We start from the raw sequence: 17,993 nt of genomic DNA on the forward strand, positions 1-17,993 counted from the left end.
ATTAATGACTTGATCATGGTGCTTGGCTACTGTAGGGACAAACCAGCTGCACGAACATGTACTTAAATCTTGGGTGAGGAAAAGGGGATAGATCAGCCCTAATGGCTTTGCTGGGGAGCTTTCATTTGCCCACAGAGCCACCTGTGTGCCCTTTTCACCTGCTCTTGTGTTCCCCAAGCTGACCTCTTGGCTCCCTAGCCATAGTGGGTTTAGCCAGGAGGACCTACCAGTAGGAAAGCAAAGAGCAGGAGAGATGGGATTGTTGTCCCTGGCTCCCCTCCTGCTCAGCTGTGGCTGCATTCCAACAGCTTCTGTTGGAACACAGCTCTCTGGGTTCCAGGAACTTCTCTCCATTTGTCCCTTCAGACCTACAGCTGGTAGTTGCACCTCACTGCTGCTAGCCCAGAATGCTTCAGCTACCCCCGTGAGCATTCATCTGCTTCCTGCCAGAACTCAAACTAATACAACTTAGTGTACAGAGAAACACATCAAAAGAAAAACAGATGAGAATGATTGGTCATCTGCTAAATGGGCTACATGGTAGGTTTTAGTGCCTCATATTTTATAAAGACCTTTACCATCTTACCTGATTTGATTCTAATAACTACACATAAAGGAGGTAGGACAGTATTAGTAATATGAAAATTACTAGCATCATTAATAGGTAGAGAAGTCCACGCACAGATGTTGAGTGGCTTGCCTCAGATCACAGACCTTGTTAGTGGAGAATTGGGACTTGGAACCGGAAGACCTGAGACCACGTTCTCTATTTTTCATGCTCCTCCCGTCACTGACCATACTTGCCATTATAACTGGTGGTCTGGAGAAATCAGGAAGTGACTCGGTGCAAGCATAAACACGCGATGCTAACATTTCATGATACTTAATCACCAGGTAAATGAAATTTTCTGGCACCAGTGGGTAAGAAGCTTGCTAATTCTTCTGTGTTTAATCATTTAGATTTGTCCCTGTATTGGCAACCCTGGCATACTGGCCTGTACATGGGTCCCAGGAAATAATCTATATGATTGAAGGGTCCAGGTGGCCACTTACTGCAGTCTCTTGGAGTAACTTTGGTGACATGCCCCTGCCCAAGAGCACAAACAAGCATAATAAATGCTGAGTCATGACCTTAACATCCACATACTTTTGTTCTCTCAAGATCTCAGTTAACACAATACACAAGTTCATTCATTACAGGATCTGCAATTTAGAATCACTGGTTACTGCACGTCCACTGCAGAGCTTCCCCCACTACCAACAGAGTTCTGTACTATGTCCGTGGAGCCCAAAGCCCACGGTTGGCTACTCAGTTCAACTTCGCTCTCTCCCCAGACAGTGGAGACATTCTGACTACTCAAGAGAATACCAGGTGAGTTTTGACAAGCGTGGCCCTAGCACCGTATAACTTCTCTTACCAACATAGCCCAAGTTCTTGTTAAGTAAATACATTTGTTGAAGAACCATTTTAGATTTTCATTAGGCTTTATTTTTAAAAAGTGGGAAGCTTTCAAAGTTCTAATTTAAATTTAGCAATTTATTCTTGATCTCTAGTTAGCAGTCACTGCTCCTAACATTTAGTCTAGGTTGTATGAAAAGCAGTTAAACTTAGCTGAGAAGTTGATTAAGCATTTTGATCTGTTTGCTTATTAACATAGTATTCTAAAGATTAGTATGTTACAAGCGGGCCCTATAGCTCAGGGGTTAGAGCACTGGTCTTGTAAAGATTAGTATGTTACAGTCTCGAAGCATTTTTCACTTGCATGTCTATTAGGCATTTTGCCTTGTTCCCCAGGTAGAGAATGAGCAGGCAGCGGTGACAGCAGCCCTGAGCTATGATAAGCCCTTTGTCAAATGGCCTCGTGTTTGCTTGCTTGTAGCCTTCTATAAAGAAATGAGAACAATGGCACATACTGGCTATCAAAAATGCCCTCAGATAAACACGTGCCTCACACACCATCCTGCTGGGTAGCCACCCTAGAATTCAGCTGGCCCCACAGGTTCTGGAGGCTACTCAGAATCAGTGTCCCTGGGAGCATCCTTTGAGACCAAGTTAGTCCTACTTACCTGTCAGCCCTACATCTGTCCTGGTCTAGATCTTTCACATAACCATCTCCGAAAACAACTGCAGGCTAAACTCAGTTTCTCCTTCCATATCCCCATTAGTTGATGTAAAAAGCATCTAGGCCAGGGGTGGGCAAACTTTTTGACTCGAGGGCCACAATGGGTTCTTAAACTGGACCGGAGGGCCGGAACAAAAGCATGGATGGAGTGTTTGTGTGAACTAATATAAATTCAAAGTAAACATCATTACATAAAAGGGTACGGTCTTTTATTTCAATAGTTTTATTCATTTCAAGCGGGCCGTAGTTTGCCCACAACTGACCTAGGCCCACTCCTTTAAGTCTGCCTCTCCAGGCCTCTCACTGCCTGGCTAACACTTCTCCCTTCAACAGCTTCTTGTGCCTCAGAATAAAATGTGTGTTCTTTTGAGATTTGATCACATATGCCTCATCCTGTTGCCCCATCTCCACCTTCCACCTGGTGCTCTCAGGACACACGTTTCAAGTTCCTCCCTTACCTGCTCTCTGCTCAAACTATCCTCCATTCCTTTTCCTCTGAAAAGTCCAACTATTAAGCTTGGCCGATGTGGTTCAGTGGTTGAGCATTGACCTATGAACCAGGGGATCACGGTTTGATTCCCAGTCAGGGCACATGCCCGAGTTGCAGGCTCAATCCCCTGGGGGGCGGGGGGGCATGGGGGCATGCAGGAGGCAGCAGATCAATGATTCTAATCATTGATGTTTCTATCACCCTCTCCCTTCCTCTCTGAAATCAATAAAAATATAAAAGGAAAAAAAATGAATCCATAAATAAGTGGAACAACAAATCAGTGTCTCCCATCCTCTTGCTCTAAAATCAATAAGAGGTTTTTAAAAACAACTTTATGCGGAGCATTATCTCAATCCATTAAGTTTTGCTTCCCAGCAACTGTTGACAATTTGGCTCAAATTCACACAAAAAAATCTAAAAAACAACTTCATGTAGCCCCTCCCTAAAGGAGGGCATGGGGAGGAACTAATCTGTGCTAATGCATGTTGGGATAGTGCAGTGGTCGGCAAACCGTGGCTCACAAGCCACATGCGGCTCTTCGGCCCCTTGAGTGTGGCTCTTCCACAAAATACCATGTGTGGGCGCGCACATACAGTGCGAAATTGACTTAAAACTTTAAAGTTTATTAAGTTAATTTTAGGGAACATTGTGGAGTGAAAGAAGATGTAGTGTCGAGGATTGAGAAAGGTATGTTGAGATGGTTTGGACATATAGAGAGGATGAACGAAAGGAGATAGACGAAACAAGTATACAAGACGAGTGTGGATGGGAGAGTTGGAAGGGGTCGACCTCAGCGAACATACCTCAATCAGATTGAGGACATTTTTAGCAAAGGCCAGCTTAGGAGTACCCTAATTAAGTTAATAACAATGTACCTACCTATATAGTTTAAGTTTAAAAAATTTGGCTCTCAAAAGAAATTTCAATCGTTGTACTGTTGATATTTGGCTCTGTTGACTAATGAGTTTGCTGACCACTGGGATAGTGGATACTCCTGCTGTGAGGAGGGACCAGGAGTTCCTGGGGTGTAGTTATGTTGTTTCTTCATCCGGGCGCTGGTTGACTCTATGTTCAGTTTCAGAAAAATAATCAAGCTGAAATGTGTATGTACACTAGAGCTCAGTGGGGGTTTTTAGGCCTTTGTTTTCATTCTGTATTGAGCTGGCTTCCACCTGATACTAGGCTGAGGCTAGGACTGGATGTGTGGAGTGAGAAGACAGAACCTGGTGTGACTCTGACACTGGGTTCCCTTCCTTTCCTGTTGGTCTGACTAGTGTGAGGAAGGAAGTTCAGAATACTGTTCTGCGTCATTCCTGTGGCTAGGCAGACTCCCATGCTCAGGGGCGCCCCCGCATGTACAAACAGCAAGTCTAACAGGGCCACACCCTATACATCTCTCCCCTAACCCTCCACACCAGAGGTCCTCAAACTTTTTAAACAGGGGGCCAGTTCACTGTCCCTCAGACCGTTGGAGGGCCGGACTATAGTTTAAAAAAAAAAACTATGAACAAATTCCTATGCACACTGCACATATCTTATTTTGAAGTAAAAAAACAAAACGGGAACAAATACAATATTTGTATTTGCATGTGGCCCGCGGGCCGTAGTTTGAGGACCCCTGCTCCACACCCTGCCCACTGACCCAAGTAGAGAGAAAAGAAGAAAAGGGACCCTGAGCAGGAATGAGAAAGACAAGGGAAGAGAAGATGGGGCAAAGAAGAAGAGAAGGGACAAAGACCAAAGTGTAATTAATAGCCACCAGAATGAAGCAACAGTGGAGGATCGACAGGAGTTGGACAGACAGGGCAGGGGAATGACAAAAATTCCACCACCACCACCACCCACCCACCCACCCACCCACCCTGTTTCCATATGTCTCTAGTAACACTTGCCTCCTCTGTGAGGGCGGATTCCCCAGGGAATGTGAGCCCACAGCCACCAGAGTGAAACCCTCAGAACACAAGTTAAGCAGCTGCTACCACGGCACCACACAGCACCCACCAGGCTGCCCTGCCCGGGACCAGGCCAGCATAGCTCAGCCTGTGCTCTGAGCTCCCCACCCCACAAAACCTGGTCTCAACCTCCGTGGAAAGCTCTGCTGAACAGCCCAAGCACAAGAGAACAGCACGGTGAGTGAGCAGGTGTGGAGCCCTAGAAAGAGTTCTCTGACCATCCATCAGTTTGAACACACTGAAGGAATATCCACCAAGTTCCTGGTCCAAGTCAGCCAGCTGGGCTGGGGCATGCTATCTATGCAAAGCTGGGGAAAACAGCCCATTGTCACGAAATTAAAACCCATGTCATGGTTTTGTGGTTTTTGGCTATGCTTTTTAAGTTCTTACTAGAGTAATAACCTGAGGCATTTCCCGGTAAAATATGACCACCCTAGAAATACGCCACTCACTTGGCTTCTGCTTGGAAAGCCACCAGCTACTTTCCCAACAGCTAGAAAGAGGGAGCCAGACTTACTGATGACGTGAAAGGAAGGAGCCGCAGAGCCCGCGTTCAGCAGGAAGTCCTTTATAACAGCGCAGTTGATACACAGTACTAGAGTAGGGCCTGTCACGGCCACGGGAGCAAGGGAGCAGGTCTGCAGACCAACACATTCCAGGGCTCCCGTCACACTGACACACCAGAGTGACCGCCAAGTACCCCCTGAAGCTCCGCCCACCCACCAGTTCAGTCAAGAACTATGTCACTTTTTATATCTTCGTTTTTGGCCATTGAAGATAAAGTCCACCATGATGACAGGATTCAGCACAACAGTCTTTCCAGTCACACCAGAGATGGACGTCCCAGCTCTTAATGAGAAGCAAAAGTTCATTTGACTTCTCTTGCAAGGGCCAGAGAGAATTTGTTTCTTCATGATCTGTTGAAATATTTATAGATACTCAAAAAAACCAAAACAGAAAATAACTAACAGTCCATTCTGTGCTCTGTTTCCCTGGAAGATTGCTCATGATCACCCCTCCAATAGCTAGAGGGGTCATGTGTCTGGGAACAAAGAATTAAGACACTTCAAAATAAGCAATAAAAATCCTAGTGCAACACTCAGAAGCAGATGGTGGCTTGAGAAGGTCAGAGGGGGCGGGAAGCGGGTGCTCTCTTTCGGAGCAGGGTATGGCCTTTGGGAAACCGAGTGGATGCACAGACAGAAGCAGCGACAAGCAGGGAACACTGTTGGGGAGACCCTCTTCCTTCCAAGCTCTCCCCGGGTACGAGGCTGTCACATCCCCCGCACTCTGACTTCTCGGGGCGGAGGACCCTACCCCTCGCCCTCCACCCACGCCGGTGACCTGCACGCTCGGCTGAGTGGTCTCTGAAACAGGCTGAGGCCCAGGCCTGGGATGCAGCTCTGGAGGCCCAGGGAGACCCCTTCCGGGCTATTCCCAGCAAGCACCTGGGAAGCTCACTTCCCCAGGCAATCAAGAGGCCGAAAGGGAAAGGGAAGGAGAGGCTTCGAAGGCTCGGGAAGAAGAAACGGTGGCCAGCAACACAGTGGCTTTGTACCTGGCTCGGTTTTATGGGAAGACCTGCTGCCACTGCCACCTTATCCCTGCGCTGGGGACAGACCGCATTCACTCTGCAGCCAGCAGCCTGGAGAGACTCCATCTGCCTTTCGTATGTCGACGCGGGGATATATTTATTATTTTTAACTGATATAAATGCAACGGCTTCGACAAGCTCCTCAGTCCTCTGCCCCGAGGGGTTTCTGCCTTCGGGCCTGCCGCCAGGCTCACCCCAGCTTGCCATCTGCCTACCCCGCACCGTGGGAAAGTGGCCCCAGGATGAGCAGAGAGGATACACACCACCACAGGTGACCAGGAGGAGGGCCTACCTCGATGAGACTTCTGTTTCTAACCCTGAGAACCTAAGGAATTGTGAAGGCTGGGGAGAGGGAGCTGGGGTTAAAGGTCACCGGGCTTTTTATTGCAGTTAAAGCAGACTCGGACAGGATGGTCCCAGCCTCGAGATGGGACAGCCCGGCGGTCGTGGGAGCACTCGTCACAGAAGCCCTGGCCGCAGGCCCGGCAGTGGTGCTTGGAGAGCTTGATGCTGAACTCCTTCCGGCAGTTGTGGCAGTGCAGGATCTCATGGTCGGGCACCCAGTACGCCGGCCGGGCCGCATCCTTCACCAGACCTGTGGCGAGGAAGGAACCGTGTTGAGCGGGACACGCGGAACCCACACCCCATCCCACGGTGCACGAACGAGTCCTCAGACCCTCCAGGGGCTCCCAATGCAACTGCACACAGCATCACCGAGAGACCTTTTACACGGGCAATGCCTGGTCTTCACCCATTCCACCCAGGCCGCAATCTTCAGGGCGGGGGCCCAGGACCTGAAATGTGCGTATCTATTAAGCTCTCCCGGTGTTCCTAAGGTGCAGCTGCATTAAGAACCACTGGAGCAGCAAGAAGTCGGGGTCAGGACATCTCTTCATTGGAATGCCAGTTCCACTGAGCACCAGTTAACTAGCAGCTGCAAGATTACAAGAGGTTACTTCTCAGGCCTTAGCTTCCTCATCTTTAACAACCCACCGTCAAGAGCTGTTATGGGGATTACAAGCACTAACATGTCTTACGCACGGGCCTGAGACCCGACCGCGGGTGAGCACAGTTGGCAGGCTCTGTGCGCCCAGGGCAGCCGGCCTCTCCCAGTTACCGTGACAGCAGATGCAACCTGAACTTCAAGCCTGGGCAAATCCATCTATTCCTACACCCTGGAGTCAAAGCTCACTGTCTGCTCGTCCTGTGAGCCACAGTGATTCCATCTGTTACAAGCCATTTTCATTACCACCCACCCAGGAGACCTTGGTCTCTCCCCTACAAAGGGCTGCAGTACCCCAGCCCGGACAACCCTGCCTAAGCCCTCCACACACTGGTGGGTTTCCCTTCCTCTCCCTCTTCCCATCTTGGTTACAATGCCTGGTCTTCACCCCATTCCACCAGGCCAGACGTGAAGAGCTATCTTACATCCTAAATGAGGAAGAGCTTGGCTGGTGTGGCAGATTAAACACAGCCACAAATTCTCTGACACTCGTGCCCCCTCCTTGAATCTAGGCAGGCTCTGTGCCTACAGAAGACTGTACACGTTTCCAGGCCCAGGCCTTAAAAGTGACTGGCAGCTTCTACTTGTCTCTTGGCATATTAGCCTTAGAGCCTGAGCCACCATGTAAAGAAGTCCAACTACCAACGAAGAAGCCACAGGAGAGGCCTGGAGGCTTTATGGAGAGAGAGGGAGGGTCTACTTCCAGGCATCCCTGCCAAGGCCCAGCAAGTGAGTTAGTTTGCTTGGACCCTCAAGACAGTCCAGCTGCCACACTGGAATACCAGGCAATGCCACTTGAAACAGAAGAATTACTCTCCCTGACTTAGAGTTGTGAGATGTGGTAAAATGGTGGTGGTTTGAAGCCATCACATGTTCAGGTAGTTTGTTATGCAGCCATCAGTGGTGTAAGAGAATGGCCTCCGGATAGAAACACGAAACCACTAAGGTATTCCACAGAGTTAAGCAAATGTTCATCAATTTTCAGTCACCTTCCTGCTGCCCGACTCATCCTGGGTCTGCAAGCCTTTGACAAAATGACAGCCCAGGGCCCTCTGAAGCCTTCCATCCCACACACACTACACCCAGAGCAGCACTGCCGGGCCCACCTAGTGGTATGTCCATGGCTGTCACCACGGCTCCCAAAGTGTTCTGCACAGCCTCGCCCACCTTCCGAGCAATTAGTGTCCCACCTTCGTCATCCGCCTGTGCCTCAGCGACATCTGTAGACAATGATAAAGGAAAAGCCATCAGCTCTTAGTCATTTCCCAAATGGAAAACTCAGGGCAGCAGCAGAACGCTTCTGGGTTCTTCCCCAGGTACCACTGTGCTGCCTGGCAACTACCCCCAGGGGCTGGGCTGCGGGTCAGGTCAGCCCAGACCCTGAGACCCGTGGCACCTGTTAGTCCTTTACCTCAACCCTCGAGAGCTATCTTCTAACCGTTCCTTAAAGTAGAGCAGAGAGCTTCCAGGAGCATGACCTAGAACCTTCTCCAAGAGAAGACTCAGTCCAAGCCATGTCTGGTAAACACAGGATAGGATTAACCACCCCCAACCACCTCCAAGAAATAGCACCCCAGCGCTCAGACTGACCAAGACCAAGGGAGCAGCTGCAGTTAGGAACGGGGTGGGCATTATGGGAGTCCACTTCCCAACACCCAGTGCCAAGGAGAGAGGTCCCGCCCTCCACCCTGCAGCTCCCAGACCCCACGTTACCTAACTGGACATTCCTGGCTTCATAGCAGTTGTCACACACCCGCACGGGCACAGGGCCCCAGCCCCGCTCGGGCACCGGCCGGGTCTTGGATGAGCAGCCGTCACAGAAGCCCTCCCCACAGGCCCGGCAGTGGTGCTTGGTGTCGTTATCTTTAAAGGACGTAGCACACTTGCTGCAGCTCTGTTCCAAGCCCAGAAAGACAGAGGCAGGTGTCACTCATGTCTGCTCAGCTGAGAAAGCCACCAATACCCAGGGGGAGGCCCACAGGACCACCCTGAAACGGCAGGACCCCGCCAGTCCTAAGGGAGGGGCCCTAAAACCTCCAGCCACTGAAACAGCTGTGATTATCATTTTCTTCCAAGAAGTGCCTGGAAAGGTTCTCAAATCATGTGGCTGAGTCACAGGGTTCTCAGAAGGCTAATCTAGCCAGAAGAGAAATGAGTATTTTTTTAATGGCCCACAAAAGAGCCTCTGGGAAGCTGGTGGGGAGCAAGTTCCCCGTCAAAGGATTTGGGCCACAGCTGGGTGCTCCTTTGCCGTGGGTGCTGTTGAGATTTATGGATCAAGCCCAGGATGACTCTAACAGATCCCTTAAGGCTCCTGGCCTTCAGATTCTGTATCTATGATCTTAGGCATCTCATCAGTAATGATTGGCCCTTGCAGGTAAGGAAGTGAAAATCTATCACAAAGAAAACACTTGCAGAATAACGTGAAGGGAACTCCAGGGGCGAAGAGGACACTGCCTGCCTTAATGCATCCCCCGTTCCAATGCTCGGGGAGCTAACCTAACAGGGAGAGAAATTCCACGCCTCCCCCACAGAGCAAGCTTGGGACAGGGTGCAGCGACACAAGCAAGACGGGCCAGGCCGGGGCTACAGGAGCAGCCTGCCGCACCGTACCAGAATCTGGGAGTTGGGCCTCCAGTAGGCTGGTGCTATCTGGTCTGTCAGCCAGGATGTTACAGCCTTGGTGGGCCCAAGGCTAAGCTCAGACACCGACTGAGCCATGAAGTTCATCCCGTCCAAGAGGCGCTGGGCAGCATTGTTGTTGTCCTTCAGAAATCCATCAGTCTGAAATGAAAATGCAGGCTCCCATCACGCTCTGAGGGAAGGGACTCAAAGGAAAAGGGCGGGGATCCTGGGTGAGCTGCACACTCATCACCGCCAACTCAGAGCCACAAACTCCCTGGCAGAGAAAAACAGGGACAGACCTTCTAGGCACTATCACACCAACCAGTCATGACGAATGATTCTCTTCAAGGCGACCATAAGACTTGGTGCGCCGCTGCTCAATCAGGACTGAGTTTGCCCACAAACAAGATATATACTCCAGGAAACACTCACATAACGATGAAACCTCCCACAAGAAACCCCCAGCCCAGGCTGGATTAGGAACCCTTCCTCTCAGTTCCTCTAATATCTGCACAGCTCCAGGAATCCTGTTTCCACATGTAAGAACAGTATCTGTTTATGTAGTTGACTGTAAACTCTCTGAGAACAATAACCTATCCTTTTCACTTTTGTATTGTGTAAGTACCTAGTTCAATTCTGAGCACAGGGTACTCAACAACATATGCTGAGATAATGAATGGATGAATGAATGAACAGAAGGAGAGGAGCCTGTATTCCCTAATTCCAAGGACGATGAGGCGTGCAGCCTTAAAGTACATTACAGTGTTACTGTTTTCTTGGACTATAAACGATCTTGCCACAGAGACGAAAGCTTTCGCAAGAAATAACTAAAGCAGATCAAAAACGAAAGACAGTCACAAAACACCTTGTGAGAAAGTTATACTAGTGTGAGGCCATATTAAACCCTTGGACCAGAAGAGCCTGGACCATCATGTCAGGGGAGACTGGGAAGAAGAGGAACAAAACAATAGGAAATTGTCAGTTATGTGGTACCTGAAGGATCCAGGCAAGCTCAAAGGTGGACTCACCGGTGGCTTTAGGAATCACCCTACAAGGGGAACATCACCAAGTAAGTCCCTTCGAGAAAACTGCTTGTTTTTTTCCATGAAGGGAAAGGTTTTGGATATGTTGTGATTTATGAGTAATTCCATTATGAACTGTGGCTTAATGCAGAATCAAAGCAACATATAAATGCCTCATAAACAAATTTATTTTTCTAACATTTGGAATTCAAACGTCAAATTAAAAATAGTGAGGGTCGCCCAGCCAGCTTGGCTTGGTCCCCACTGTAGGGCATGCAGGATGCAGCCAATCAATGATTCTCTCTCGTCATTGATGTTTCTATCTCTCTCTCTCTCTCCCCCTGCTTCCCTCTTTGAAATCAATAAAATATATATATTTTAAATAAAATAAATAAATAAAAAATAGTAAGGGTCTATAGTAATCCCATTTCTTAGAATATACGTCAAGAAAATTTCCAAAAAAAGAAATGGTTTTCTTACATAAAGATGGTCACTATCGCATTTTCTTTGATGATTAAAAAAAAATCATAAACAGCACGCATGAAAGTTTAAAAAGGGAATGGAGAATCAAACTATAACACTAGACATAATGTTACACAGTGACTACAAATGGAATCATGAAAAATGGAAGCAATGTGGAAATAGTATTATGGTAAGAAAAAAAGGCAGATAAATGGCATGTAAATTATAATTACAACTATATAAACATATGCATATGGAAAATGACTGAAGAGAATATGAAAAAATGAAGTTTTGCCCTAACTGGTTTGGCTCAGTGGATAGAGCGCTGGCCTACAGACTGAAGGGTCCCAGGTTCGATTCCGGTCAAGAGCATGTACCTTGGTTGCGGGCACATCCCCAGTGGGGAGTGTGTAGGAGGCAGCAGATCGATGTTCCTCTCATCGATGTTTCAAACACTCTATACCTGTCCCTTTCCCTTCCTCTCTATAAAAAATCAATAAAATATATTTTTTTAAAAATGAAGTTTTGCCCAGCCAGTGTGGCTCAGTGACTGAGTGTCGACCCATGCACCAAGAAGTTGCAGGTTCAATTCCTGGTCAGGCACATGCCTGGGTTGTGGACTTGATCCCCAACAGGGGGTGTGCAGGAGGCAGCAGATCAATGATTCTCATAGCTGTTTCTCTCTCTCTCTCTCCCCCTCTCAAAAATCAATAAAACATATTTTAAAATAAATAAAAATGAAGTTTTATTTGCAAAGGCAGTATAACAATAGATCAACTTTTCATTTACTTTATTTCAAGTTGTGCTTCTAGTATGTATGCAAAAAGAAATGAAAATAATTAACGAACTAGAACAAGAAAAGTTCTTTAGATCATGCCTTCCTAAACCACCAAAATACTGAAAGTCTAACCTTATTTCTAAACAAGTTCCACTTTTCCACACACATGTATAACTGAACGATACAAGAGAAAGAATAGTAAATAAAACTGCTCTTACTCCAGGCCACACATGCACAATCTCTGTCCGCACCACCGTATCCACAGGATCTTGGTTCCCAAACCAGTATTGCCGGCTACGATAGACCACGCCGCAGTTAGGACATTCGATCACATACCTACAAGGAATGCAAACAGATACTATTACCCTGCCAGGTTTCCGGGGAAACAAACACACCAGACAACCCTTAGCTATGTTGTTTACACTCACCCAGACCAGGCATATTTTGCAAGACCCATCCAGGGGGAGTCGGTGGAAGCAGATGTCTTGGGCACTACGCTGACCTCCTTGCCTCTCTCATAGCAGGCCTGAAACATGGAGCACTCTGCCAGCTTCTTCTCTGGACACCAGTCCCCGTGGCCTCTTCACATCCCTGTCCAGCACCCACTCCCCACAAACCATACCGTCTGAGGGTCTACAGACGCCGAGTTTAGCACATCAGAAGAAAGTTCATTTCTCTAAAGAAGCCAGTGCCCTGAATGGTCATGAACTGAATGTATCCCCACCCGAGGCCCCAAAAACTAAGCTGTCAATTTTACACCCATCACAGACAGAAGAAATCAGAACTCGGTTCCTGAAGAACACTTCCGTGCGTAAGAAGAACAAGCAGCCGGTGTATGTGACCCCTGCCATAAGCTCAAGAGACTAAGGGGAAAATAAGCTTTAAAAAAAGTTCCACGAGGCCCCAGCAACAAACTTGGGTGAGTTATTTTGGTTAGAGCTGGGGAGAAGTTCCAGAGATTCCATTTGAACATCAAATACTTTGGGATGCAGCAAAGCTGCCCCAAGCCAATCTTTCCGACAGGAGTGTGACCAGCAGCCAGCTGCTGGAGCAGGGAGAAGCTCGGGGACTCACCTTGCAGGTATAAACTCGGTTGTCATACTGGTGGGAGTAGCTGCAGCGGCTCTTGGCTTCATGAGGTACTCCTTCTTTCCCATGATTCATGCTGTTCTTACATCCAGCCCTGAGTGAAGCCCAAAAGCTGACAATGAGGCGGTCAATGGAACTGATGCTATTTACGCAGAAGAATCTGACCCTGAGCCAGAGATGGGGCCCAAACCAGACGTTGGTTATGAACGAGGCCCCGGGCACTGAGCACAGAGGACAGTTCGTCTCAGGAACCCACAGGCCTCCCGTGTCCTTGCACTCAGCACCACTACAAAGGTAGAGCAAGGAGTACCTTGTCTGAGGAGAAAAAGCGAAATGGAGACACTCTTCTTAGAAACACCACCTGGCCCCTCAGTAGGAATGGAGGCGCCAGAAGATACCACCTTGACAAGAGATGAGTCTTGAATGGCTCTCAGGAAATTGAAAAACCCAAACAGCATGAATTAAGTTTAACCAGGACAGGCTGCCAAGATGCCAAACAAAAACCATCCCCCAACATTTGGCAAAGCACTAAGAGGAGGCTTAAGCCGGACAAGAAAACCTTCCAAACAAACAGCGATCCCGGCCACCCTGACAGCACAGCATACAGATCAGAACTTCAGAACGTCCCTACGGAGAAGGAAAGTCCTGGAAACCCTGGGGAAGCTCAGCTAGAATGGAAAAGCAACAATCCAACGGAGCTTAGCCCCTCGTGCTGGGCTCACGGAGCAAGCAAAAAGGAAGATAAATCACGCTGGCAATGAACATCCCTCTGTCCAAGATAATCCCAGTCCTCCCCACCCTAGGCCATCTAATCCAACACCCAAGTCCTTTTTACAAATTCAGAGCCAAGTGGTTCAGTGCCTGGCGGTGGCCTACTGGGTTCAATGCAAAAAGGCTATCAGAACAGAAAAGGCTCAGAACAGAAAAGGCTCAGAACAGAAAGGTCTCCTCCTGTAGATGGGCAAATGTGAGCAAGGACAATAAAGTGGTGAAGGGGTGGAAAGGCAGAGAGTGAGTACACGACGTGGAGACTGCAATCTGACTGTGACACACTGCATTTAAATCCCCTGGGCTGCTTCAGTCAAGACACCAAACTGTGATTTAACAGCCCTCAACAGCTCAAGTTAATCCAGTGACCCCCAAAGTGTGGTCCCCAACCAGCAACATCAGCATCACCTGAAAACTTACCAGAAATAAAAGTTCTGAGGCCCTAATCAGACTTATTAAACCCAACTGTGGGGCCAAGACCCACTGATCTGTTTTAACATGTCCTTCCGCTGTTTCTGATGCATGCTCAGTTGAGAATCAATGCCCTATCCCCTGTAACAAAGTGTGGTCCACAGACCAGCATCAGAGGCATCACTTGGAGCTTGTTAGAAATGCAGATTTCCACCCAGAACTGCTGTCCACACTCTGCATTTTAACAAAATCACAAAGTGGTGTATATACAGACTGATGTTTGAGAAGCACTGCTCTAATGCAATGTCCTCAACTCAGACTACTCATTAGAAAAGTCTCAGGAGCCTTTTAAGTATTCCAGTGCCTACGCCCCATCCCAGACCCATTAAACCAGCCTCCTTGAAGGTGGGGCCCAGGCCTGGATACTTCTGCAAGCTCCCTGGATAATTCTAATGTGCTCTAAGCATTTGCCCTCACAGTGAAAGGAATCAAGTAGGATTCACATGGACTACAGTGCTGTGCACACACTGGGCTCTCTCTCAAATATTAGTTGAGTAAATGGAATAACTATGATTGAAAGCCCTGATAGGAGAAACATGGGGAAACAGGCAACCTAAAGTTTTCTACAGTAAAAACTGCCCAAACCGGAAACCAGGCAATTTCACATCTAAACCAGGCTAAAATCTTCAGGAGATTCGTCATAACCATGTGTCCCAGAATCCCCTGCAACCTCAAAGTGTGGTCCCCCGACCACCAGGATCACCTGGGAACTTGGAAATCACCACCTCGGGCCCCACCCCATCCATCAATCCGAATGTTTCATGTAACCAGACCCCAGGTGACTTGCATGCCCACTGGTGACTGAGAAGCACCATTCTGAGTCTCTTTTCCCAAGATGGGGAGACGGCTGGCCTCACTTACCCGCAGCTGAGGCACAAGCAGGAGCAGGTGAAGTACTCGTCTGGGAAAAAGGAGCTGTGCGCCATCTGGTCATCGGGGATCTCGCCGCTGAAGCGGTCGCTCAATGCCTAGCGAGGAGGGAAGGTGACATGAAGGCACAGCAGAGAGCCCTGTACTTTGGCTCTTCCAAGACTTTCCTTTCTAAGATCCCCCCCCGCCCCCCCCACACACACACCTTATTTCTTACAGGCTCCACAGCAGGAAGAGGGAACTTACCTTCAACCTCCTAGGCCCAACTTGCCTGGAAAGAACCAGCCCGTTTCCCGGGAGGTCGGAAGTGAACAAAGTTACTGTTCTCCACTAATTACCCTGGAGGTTATAAACACCTCACAGAGTCATTCATTCAGAACCTCCATAGATACTGACTAATGCCCACTTCATCCTTGTAAAGCTGGGACCGAGAAACCAAGACTTGAGAAGGGGGTTCGTCTTTAAGTCAGAGACACAGCTGAGCAGTAAGCAAGAGTTTCGTGGGCTTCTATCCAGTTCTAACCACAGGCACGCATTTAGAGTTTACTAGGCCACAGAACTATCTCAATGCAGAAACATATGTCATCGGCCAAAAAAACAAGAATTATCGTAGTGTTTGGCAGCCTTTTATCAACTACAGTAACCCAAAAGACAGCAAAGGGCCAAAAAAAAAAAAATGCCAAAAAGAAAGATAGGGTATTTGCAGAGGCAAACTGAAATTTTTATGTTGAGAGGCGCTTCCATTTCTAATCCTGTTTTCACGCATCGCTTTATACTGAAAGTACTCTTCAAGCTGATTTCCCCTCCTTCCAGGCCCTTAGTCACATTCAGTGGAAAAAGTAATGTAAATTAAATAGGAATGGGCTTTCCAGGCTTCAAAAATCATTAAGTGCACACTGTTCCAAGCTTCTATCTTTCCGTCTCCCATACTGAGGCAGACAATCATTATTCACGGGAAGAGAAGGAAAAGTAGCCTAAAGCAACAGGACAAGATGTTACTTCCTTTGGTAAAAGCCAAAAGAAATTTTAAGATGAGATTTGGAAAAAGGGAAGATTAGGTTCTAAACCAGTGGTTCTCAACCTTGGCTGCACATTAGAATCACCTGGGAATCTTTTTAAAATCCTGATTTCTGGGCCTCATCCTCTGGAAATCAGGATTTTATTTTTTATTTTTTAATATATTTTATTGATTTTTTACAGAGAGGAAGAGAGAGAGATAGAGAGTCAGAAACATCGATGAGAGAGAAACATCGACCAGCCGCCTCCTGCACATCCCCCACCAGGGATGTGCCCGCAACCCAGGTACATGCCCTTGACCGGAATCGAACCTGGGACCTTTCAGTCCGCAGGCCGATGCTCTATCCACTGAGCCAAACCGGTTTCGGCTGGAAATCAGGATTTTAAAAAGATTCCCCAGATGATTCTAATGTGCAGCCAAGGTTGCGAACCACTGACCTAAGGGCATTCAAGCCGGGCCTATACACCATCAACTGCCAGCAATGGCCAACCCAGTGGCAATCCTTGATTTAGACCCCAAAAAAGATCTGACAAATAATAATACATGTAAATCCTGTTGCCTTGGGGGTAATTTTGTAAAGACTAACTTAGGGAAACACTAAGATTTTGAGAGAAAAGATAAATGAATATGCACATGAATATTAATGAGAATAAATGAGAAGCAAGGCAAGAATCACTCTCTAGCCCAAACTGCTCTCCTCTCTCCTACTTCTTAATGTGATCCATCCTTTGGCGATTTTTAAAAATATATATTGTTTTATTGATTTCAGAGAGGAAAGGAGAAGGAGAGACAGAAACATCAATGATGAGACAGTGTCACTGATCAGCCACCTCCCGCATGCCCCCAACCGAGTATCGAGACCGAAACCCGGGCAGGGCATATGCCCCTACCAGGAATCAAACCATGACCTCCCAGTTCACAGGTCAACACCCAACCACCGAGCCACCCTGGCTGGTCCTTCGGGGGTTTTTTTTGGACTCACCTTTTTTATAATACCTTCTCAATCACTTTAAACACACTACACTCTGCCTTCTCTGAAGCCCTTTTGTATTCAACAACCAAATCAGTATTGAGTAATTAGGCAATGATGCAAAGCTATGGATCTATGGTACTTCGTCTCCTAAACATTGTGAAAGAAGTTTCCAACCTTTATAACTCTTAGCGAAGGTCCTAACCAAGAGGTCATGGTTTGATTCCTCTGCTAGGACCTAGGAATAAAGTGCCAGCACCAACCCCCGCACCCCCCCACCCCCCCCCCCCATGCACATACAAACTTCTGTTCTCCCCCTCCTTACCTTGGCTCTGCCTCTGTGCCAGGCTTTATCCCAGGCCCACAGGCCCTCTCTAATTTTAGGTTAACTACTCCCTGATTGGCCAAATTACTGATAACCTTGTAGGCTGTATTTCTTACAGGTGTGTGCATGACCCTCTGGGGCTAGCTGGTGGGAAATGTAGTGTTATCTTCCTAATGCATCAATTTACAGAAAGATCTGGGGAGCAAACTATCCTATATAATAAAAGGGTAATATGCAAATCGACCTCCTATGGAACGACCGGTTGCTATGACATGCACTGACCACCAGAGGGCAGACACTCAACGCAGGAGCTGCCCCCAACCCGCAGGCCCAATTGGGGCCTGTTGGTCAACCTCTTGGTCCCTTCCCCAGGTGGGCAGGCTCTGATCGCCTGATGGGGAACAGGGAACCGGGGGTGGGTGGCAGTGGGAGG

At 48.0% G+C, this 17,993-nt stretch overlaps 1 protein-coding gene across 4 annotated transcripts in view; it reads right to left on the bottom strand.

Moving 5' to 3' along the window:
- Positions 1 to 5,117: 5,117 nt before the first annotated feature.
- The window catches only part of ZFYVE1 (zinc finger FYVE-type containing 1), a 49,925-nt gene continuing 37,049 nt past the window's right edge, over positions 5,118 to 17,993 (bottom strand). The window contains exons 5-13 of one of the 4 annotated variants that reach the window (XM_036311980.1): positions 15,239 to 15,345; positions 13,124 to 13,250; positions 12,478 to 12,575; positions 12,268 to 12,385; positions 9,776 to 9,946; positions 8,876 to 9,056; positions 8,269 to 8,382; positions 6,533 to 6,754; positions 5,118 to 5,482 (exon numbers count right to left, since the gene is read on the bottom strand). In XM_036311980.1, coding sequence (XP_036167873.1) covers positions 5,316 to 5,482; positions 6,533 to 6,754; positions 8,269 to 8,382; positions 8,876 to 9,056; positions 9,776 to 9,946; positions 12,268 to 12,385; positions 12,478 to 12,575; positions 13,124 to 13,250; positions 15,239 to 15,345 — 1,305 coding nt within the window. In that variant the 3' untranslated portion in view covers positions 5,118 to 5,315. Of the gene's footprint in view, positions 6,755 to 8,268; positions 8,383 to 8,875; positions 9,057 to 9,775; positions 9,947 to 12,267; positions 12,386 to 12,477; positions 12,576 to 13,123; positions 13,251 to 15,238; positions 15,346 to 17,993 lie in introns of all 4 variants that reach the window. The other 3 variants (XM_036311988.1, XM_036311999.1, XR_004968072.1) reach the window with 3 other exon arrangements.

This window comes from Myotis myotis, unplaced genomic scaffold (assembly GCF_014108235.1).
Source record: "Myotis myotis isolate mMyoMyo1 unplaced genomic scaffold, mMyoMyo1.p scaffold_m19_p_1, whole genome shotgun sequence".
In the NCBI taxonomy this organism is placed as follows: Eukaryota; Metazoa; Chordata; class Mammalia; order Chiroptera; family Vespertilionidae; genus Myotis; species Myotis myotis.